At 37.6% G+C, this 8635-nt stretch overlaps 1 protein-coding gene across 1 annotated transcript; it reads left to right on the forward strand.

Annotated features, from left to right (window-relative positions):
* On the forward strand, positions 1 to 8599 carry cklf (chemokine like factor; the record flags this gene model as incomplete). Its single annotated transcript, XM_080730224.1, has 5 exons — positions 1 to 63; positions 1048 to 1203; positions 1535 to 1630; positions 4933 to 5026; positions 8532 to 8599. The coding sequence occupies exons 1-5, from the start codon at positions 4 to 6 to the stop codon at positions 8597 to 8599; spliced, it is 474 nt and encodes a 157-aa protein (XP_080586350.1). The 5' UTR covers positions 1 to 3.
* Positions 8600 to 8635: the final 36 nt, after the last annotated feature.

Genomic DNA, 8635 nt, shown 5'->3' on the forward strand with positions numbered 1-8635 from the left:
GCCATGGAGGTTGATACAGCTTTTCTCAGATCTGTGAGGGGCATCGTGAAACTAGCAGAGATGGTAAGCTATTGTGTTTATAATGACATGTTTAAACTGCTTCAATAGCTTCTAGTTATGACAGAGAATCCCCACTGTAAGGAATACTGTACCTGCGTAAGTAGAGTAGTGCTAATTGATGTATGTACCTGTGATGTAAGAGATGTGTTAATTGATAAATATTCTCAGAAGTCGAGTGAAAAGTGTCTGTAGGGCCAAGTGAGGAGATATTGAACCTACTATATACTGTACGTCAGGGTCTCTTATTAACCTGCTCAACCTATTACACCTCCTCCTCCGCTTGTCATAATATTAGGATGGATCACGCATGGCATCATGGCAAGAAGATATTGTATGGTTTAATTTAACATCATGGTCAATGTGGAATAAATGAATATTTAATATTTTGCCAACAATGTTGTATGCAAAGGGAATATGATCTTTATAGTTCTATTGATTGAATTTGTTTGTTCATTACATGTCCTTGCATGGTGTGTTAAGAGTGTTGCACTGATGTGATTTGCTTGATCAGTGGATGTAATAATCACAGCCTGATTATCACTTATACTGTATGCAACATACTGTAGTAGATTGTGTTACTGTCTGTCGGACATATGGTGAAAAGCCAGTCTCAAGCTTTAGTAACACATTAAAAAAAATGTACTACCAGTCATGTTTCACAATTGATTGTTATTGTTTGTTTTGTTTTGTTAGTTTTTCAGTAGAATATCTCTGACAGTGATATCAAAGAAGAGGACCCGCACACTGTTAGGAATTTGTAAAAAACAAAACTTTGAAATAAAGAGCAAAATCTTTTGCAAGTTCCTGACAGTGTGCGGGTCCTCTTATTTGATATCGCTGTCAGAGAGCTCCTTCTGAATATATATGCACGTGTTGTCCTACGTCACCAACCTAGCTTTGAGATGTGCATCAGATGCCTTGCTCTAAAAAGTAATTTCTTTCAGTGAAAAATACTAATTGGATTTCTTTTCTTTTCCCCTGTTCCAGCTGACTCTGTTTGTGGCATTTGTGTGCTTCTCGGCAGCATCTAGACCCAAGTACATTGCAGTTACAGGCCTGGAGTTTCTGGTCACTGGTCTTCTACTCTTATTATACACACTCAAGCTGAACAAGAAGCTGACTTTCTTCTTCTGGCCACTCATAGTAAGAAATATTATACCCAGTGACAATACTTATACATCGTCACTGTCGGGCAGAAACCTTGTATCTCCAAGTTTCAAATTTGTATGTTTTTTCGTAAAGTAAAGCCCTGCTTCATCATACAAGGCCGTCGCACAAAAGTAGTGAGTAACAGCGAGTAACGGTGCTTGTAGATCGGCTGTTTTCACTAGTTTGAATCATTTTTAAAATGATAAATGCAAAACGAACGGTTTTGGACATACAAGGTTTTCACCCGACAACGTCGATATATTGCATTTATGCAGGGTGGTCTAATAATGACTCTCTTCATGTTTCAAAATGTTTCTCTTTTCAGGATGTGTTCAATTCAGTGTTTGGTGCAGCTCTTGTGCTCGTCTTCAGTCTGATGGCTGTGTCTACTTACACTGTGAAGGGAACACTGGGTGGAGGGGTGAGATATTGGCCATCAATACGAACTAGAAGAGAACATTTCTAAGAAATTTTAAGTGTGCCTGCAGCTCGCTAAGTCTGTGCAACCTTGTGTAGCGGTTGGTGTTAGCATTAGCGTTATTTCATTTGACGCAACCCGCGTGTCTGTATGACAAACGGTTCACGAGATCAAGGGTCACTTCCTGTTTGGTGAGGGGCACTTCCTGTTTGGCGAAATAGGCCCCAATTAAGGTCATGGACGATTAATGAATTAAAGCTGCAAGCAGCGATGACCAGGCCCTCGCAGCTCTACCCACGTCACAAGGCCAGCAGCCAATCAGAAACCAAACAGGAAGTCAGCCATTTCTACTAATTAGTGGCGTTTTGGAGCATTTTTGGCCGTTATCACGGGTCGCACTTTAACGACAGTTTTTTGAGAAAAAATTGTTTTGTGAGAAAAAAAAATTGAGAAAAAAATTTTTTTGAGAAAAAGAAATTTTGAAAAAAAAATTGTGAGAAAAAAAAATCTTGAGAAAAAAAAATGTGAGAAAAAAAAATGTTGAGAAAAAAATAATTTTGAGAAAAAAAAATTTTGAGAAAAAAAAAATTGAGAAATTTTTTTTTTGAGAAAAAACATTTTTTGAGAAAAAAAAATTTTTGAGAAAAAAAATTGAGAAAAAAAATTTGAGAAAAAAAAATTAAAGAAAAAAAAATTTTTGAGAAAAAAAAATTTGAGAAAAAAAATTTGAGAAAAAAAAATTTGAGAAAAAAATTTTTTGAGAAAAAAAAAATTTGAGAAAAAAAAATTTGAGAAAAAAAAATTGAGAAAAAAAAAATTGAGAAAAAAAGAAAAGGTATGACACCAGCCGCAAGTCTGTACGACAAACGGTTCATGAGTTATAGAGGCACTTCCTGTTTGGTGAAGGGCACTTCCTGTTAAAGAGGGGGCGAGGCTTAATCAATTACAGCTCATCCCTATTGGTCGGAAAAAGACCAAAGTTGTGTGAGCATTTTACATTTTAAATGACGTTGCTAGGCAAAAGTATGGCAGAGTTATGTGGCGCCAAAGTTTCTGGGTTTTTTTCGGAGTCCCCCATTCAAAGTCAATGGAGTTTTTGGGCGTTGTTTTTTGCGAATTACATCGCAATCGGAAAGCGGATCGGAAAGAAAAGTAATAGCACACCATTCCCGGCCGAGCCGCACATTTTGATGTATATATTGCGGGGGTGGCGTAAATCGTGCGGCAGTTATTACGTGCCGAAGTTTCCCCCATTCTAAGTCAATGGGGTTTATTGGCGTCGTTTTTTGCGAATTACGTCGCAATGGTAACGCGGATCGGAAAGAAAAGTAATAGCACACCATTCCCGGCCGAGCCGCACGTTTTGATGTATATATTGCGGCGGTGGCGTAAATTGTGCGGCAGTTATTACGTGCAGAAATTCGTGGCGAAAGACTTAATGACTTAAGTATGGCGGATTACAATAAGTGTTTTGCTATTGCATAGCAGGCACACTTAATAATTAGGGCCCGAGCACACAGTGTGTGAGGACCCTATTGTATTTGCAAAGATTATTATTCTTCCGCCGAATGAATCGTGTTTTTGAGCCGCAAAACGTACTCCAAAAGTTGCGCAACTTTGCACACACATCACAAGTGGCGAAAAATTTCGTATTTAAAAAAAAACAAAAGGGGGCGTGGCCTAATGGCTCAATAGCGCCCCCTAAAAAACTTCGTGCCTCAAGCCCCACTATACGGTTTCACCTACACGTACGAAAATCGGTACACATCTGTATTGTGTCCGGACTCACAAAAAAGTCTCTCGGCGCCACGTCCGAAACCAAACAGGAAGTCAGCCATTTTGACTAATTAGTGGCGTTTTGGTGTATTTTTGGACGTTTTCACGTGTCGCACTTTAACGAACTCCTCCTAGGGGGTTAATCGGATCAACTTCAAGTTCGCTCGGCATACTCAAGACACCTTAACGATGAAAAGTTATCAAAATCGTGAGTTTTCGTAAAACGGCGTGCCCGTGGCGAAGGGTCAAACTTCCTTCACCAAACAGGAAGTGCCCCCTCTTCTGATTGGTCCATACTTGATTGTTCCTTTTTTTGGCTGTTACTCTTCAACCGTTTATCGTACAGAGTTGTGGCTGGTATCATATGACTTGATTAAGAGTCCTTAACCTTAATTGACGCTTCCTTCGCCAAACAGGAAGTGCCCTTCACCAAACAGGAACTCATGAACCGTTTGTCGTACAGACTCGCGGCTGGTGTCATCATTTTTTTTTTCTCAACATTTTTTTTTCTCAAAATTTTTTTTTTCTCAAAATTTTTTTTTCTCAAAACTTTTTTTTTCTCAAATTTTTTTTTTTCTCAAAAAACTTTTTTTCTCAAAAAACTTTTTTTCTCAAAAAATTTTTTTTTCTCAATTTTTTTTTTCTCAAACATTTTTTTTTCTCAAATTTTTTTTTCTCAAACATTTTTTTTTTCTCAACATTTTTTTTTCTCAAAATTTTTTTTTTCTCAAAAATTTTTTTTTCTCAAAACTTTTTTTTTCTCAAATTTTTTTTTCTCAAAAAACTTTTTTTCTCAAAAAAATTTTTTCTCAAAAAACTTTTTTTTCTCAAATTTTTTTTTCTCAAAAATTTTTTTTTCTCAATTTTTTTTTTTCTCAAACATTTTTTTTTCTCAAATTTTTTTTTTCTCAAACATTTTTTTTTCTCAACATTTTTTTTTTCTCAAAAAAATTTTCTCAAAATTTTTTTTTGAGAAAAACTTTAAACTATCGTTAAAGTGCGACCCGTGATAACGGCCGAAAATGCGCCAAAACGCCACTAATTATTCGAAATGGTTGACTTCCTGTTTGGTTTCTGATTGGCTGCTGGCCTTGTGACGTGGGTAGAGCTGCGAGGGCCCGGTCATTGCTGCTTGCAGCTTTAATTATCATTATTATTGGATTGTGACATTTTGGTGGACTGATTTACATATCGTCACTGTCGGGCAGAAACCTTGTATCTCCAAGTTTCAAATGTGTACATGTTTTCGCAAAGCAAAGCCCTGCTTCATCATACAAGGCTTTTGCACAAAAGTAGTGAAAACAGCAGATCTACAAGCACACAACGCCTCGCGGTGCGAGGCGTTGTGTGCTTGTAGATCGTCTGTTTTCACTAGTTTAAATCATTTTTTAAATGATAAATACAAAACAAACGGTTTTGGACATACAAGGTTTCCACCCGACAACAACGATATACACAGTCACACCACCACTAACTGTTTTGACCTGTAGCTGATGTTGGAGCCATTGACACGTGTTCTCTTCTTCCAGATCGTGGGTTTAATGTCAGCGGTGCTGTTGTGTGCAGACAGTTACTTAGTATTCAACAAGATCACATTCAACAAGTCCAGGAATGAAAACACAAGTGACGGATGAAAACAACTCTACTAAGCACTGACATGCACAGCTGATCACATTAAATCTGTTCTTTCTTTCTTTCTTTCTTTCTTTCTTATTGTGTGTGTGTGTGTGTGTGTGTGTGTGTGTGTGTGTGTGTGGATCAAACATTTCCTAAGCCATCAGTTGTTTAGGAAACAGGAAGGAAGATGAGAAACATTGCAACTCTGTCATCTCTTTATGAGTAAGCTATTGCACGTAATGAGATAGGGTAGTACTGCTGTATATATACACTTGTGTCTGTATATTCCAGTACCTGGCTGTTATAAACCATTATAAGTTTTGACATGATTTGACCAGCACCATGATGTTCTGGTGACAGATCGCTAACCTATTATCATGATGAAACTCTGAACTTGTATCCAATCCATGTTATCATTCATCATGATGAGTTGTGAAGCCTGCAGCAAAACAATGACTCTACTTCAACCAATAGCACATTATTGATTTGGTAACTTTCATTGAGGTTGTAATTGACTAGTAAGACGCCTCAGGGCGACATACTGTACGATAGGGCGAGGTCGTGCCAATTCCTGGCCATCTGGCCAGTGATGTATATCGGACCACCCATATATGGAGATCCATGTACTGTATATAGTACAGTACATCCCTTTTATGCCCATACATGGAGATCCCTGTCTGAACCGGCCGCACATACAGTATATGGTCTGTCTTTCTCCAGCACCTGTGTGTACAGTACTTGTCTTAATTGTTTTCCTATATTTCATGTAATGTAGGATAGTGGTTTTTCGAATTTGAGTCATTATATACAGTAGGTTTATTTACAGTAGACATTTATTTATTTCATATACTTGAAACTTTGTTTGAGAATGTTGACAATGTGTCCGAAAATGTTATGGTTAGACTAGCTTACTTTTACAAAAGCTATCCACGACTATTACAATAAATAGTATATTACATATCATATGCTTTTTCTTCATTCTCAAGAACAAGCATTACATCATTTTCTAACATCATTTTCACCACACCTCTATTACGGGCTTACGCCTTGCGGCTATATTCATATGATACAACCCAATCACAAACTTCTTCATGATTTTGTAATGGTTTTCCTCACACTAGTTGGATTTCTGTTTGTACAGGTCCATCCCAAACAATTCGAATATTGTGTAAAAGTAAATTTTCTTCTTGTAATATATTTAATTTTTTTAAACGTTCATATATTCTAGATTCATTGTGCATGCAGGGAAATATTCAAAACCTTTTTTTGTTTTCATTTTGATTTGTATGGTATACAGCTCATGAAAAAAAAATCCATAATTATCTAAAATTATTAGAATATTATGTCAAAAGAAGGATTTATAATACAACATCAGCAATACAATACAATGCTGTTTTTTCTCCACACTGTGTTTTATCAAGTTCAGAGTCAACACAGCCATCTACCCAGGGATTTTAGAGCACTTTGTCCTTCCATAGGTTGACAAGCATTATGGAGATGATGATTTCCTTTAGCCAGAAGCACTTGGTACCTACCCACAGAGCCAAAACTACTAGTAACTGGTGTACTGACCTTGGTATTACTGGGCTTAACTGACCTAGCCTAGCACAGCTAAACAATCCACCCATGTTAAAACAACTGCAGTTAGTTAGCTGCATTAGTATTATAGTCTGTCCAAGCCAGGCTATAACTGACCAGCAACTTGCCTGACCTGAACCCCACAGAAAATAGTATGTGTTGTGTAGTCAAGAGGAAGACGAGACAACAGACTCAACCACACAGATGAGCTTAAGGCCTCTATCAAAGCAAACCTGGGCTTCCATAACACCTCAGCAGTACCACAGCCTGACCACCTTCATGCCACACCCCATTGATGAAGAAATGTGTTCAAAAGTATTCCAGACCAAGTACTGAGTGCAAAGATTAACATAACCTTTCAGAAGTTTGACATTTCTGTATTATAAATCCTTCTTTTGACGTAATATTCTAATATTTTGAGCTATAGAATTTTTATTAGCAGTATTGTTTTGAATATTTCACTGCATGCACAATGAATCTATAATATATGAAAGTTTAAAAGAATTAATTATTTTACAGCCGAAAAAAAAAAAAACTTTTACACAATATTGAAATGTTTTGGTAAGGCCCTGAAGAAGGCTATAGTCAAAATGTTGGTCCAAAGAATGTTGTTGTTTGGGCGGGTGAAAACCTCATACACTGTATAATGAACAAACCGGTTACTTGCTTATATACCGTATAGTATAGTATAGTATAGTATAGTATAGTATAGTATATAGCGCGTATATATAATCACTGTGATGTCTGGGGAACCAAACCCCTTTGGCCAATACATGGCGTGACTAGGGCAAGGTTTTTCACCCTTAGTTGTCTTATTGGTCCTGTATTAGTAGGCTACATTTATAGTCACATATTGTAGTTCTCTCACCTGATTGGATAAAATTGGTACCACAATAAACATCTATATAGAGAGCTGGTGAGATGGGGATACTCCTGTTACTGCTATTACAATAGTTATTTAGATGTGTATTTTAACAAAATAAATATAATTACTCCAGCTTTATGGCCTATTTCAAATATAGGCTATTGAAAATAGCACATCTACAAGCTCACAACGGTAACATGTCATTAGGTCGAACACCCTTTGGATCGACCTGCTATTTTCACTGTTAGCCTATTCCCTATTTATATTGTTTATATTTTCTGGAATGTCAATTTCTATACAAAATAATTGGTTCAAAGTTTTAAAAGCAACTCATGTACTCCTGAACTCAAGTACAATTTTAACTGAGCAACTTTCATTGTTGTAGTTGCCTATATATTTCACCAGGTGTGGGGCGCTAGAGTGGGTTCCAGGGGGAGGGGTCCGTGGCCAAATAAACATTAATGTAGGGTCCTTGACATGAAAAAGTTTGAGAACCATTGGGCTAGCCCAGGGGTCTTCAACATTTTCAGGCCAAGAACTCCTTAGTTGAGAGAAAGATGAAGCAGGGACCCCCACAACCTGTTCATAGATTCCATATATTTTCATTGTTTGACATGACAATATCAGTGTATTTTGGATTCATGTCAATTTGTTTTCAGATGCACGTGAACTGTCAATATTGGCTACTTAATACTCGACCTTTCACTCTGTAGCCTACTTATGTCTGCTCTTTTCCCCCTTTAAACCAAAGCTCTTAGATCTTGGCGTTGAGCTTGTAGATCTGCTAATCTGCTATTTTTGGCTAAAGTTCTCAGAATATGCACGCTAGGGTTCAAGTGGTTAATATAAAAAAGGGGGGAAACAAGTTTATTTTACTCAAAGATTTGGAGGACCCCCAGCTAACTCTGAGGACCCCATAGGGGTCCCGGACCCCCTGTTGAAGACCCCTGGGCTAGCCTACTTTGTCCAGCACTTCTAGCCACTACCTACTCGGGGCATCGCGTTTCACATCTGGAGAATGCTGCAGATGTTGCTCCTTTGTGAAGCGCTCTGCGTTTGTTTCCGCAGTGAGTGTCATTGTTTCCGTTTCCACTGTCAAGAAGCAGTACGCTGCTCCAGTTACACAGTCAGACTAGTGCATTCTCTTCAAACTTAGGTTTACTCTATTTGAG

This window comes from Nannobrachium achirus (genome assembly GCF_963921795.1).
Source record: "Nannobrachium achirus genome assembly, chromosome: 7".
Classification (NCBI taxonomy): domain Eukaryota; kingdom Metazoa; phylum Chordata; class Actinopteri; order Myctophiformes; family Myctophidae; genus Nannobrachium; species Nannobrachium achirus.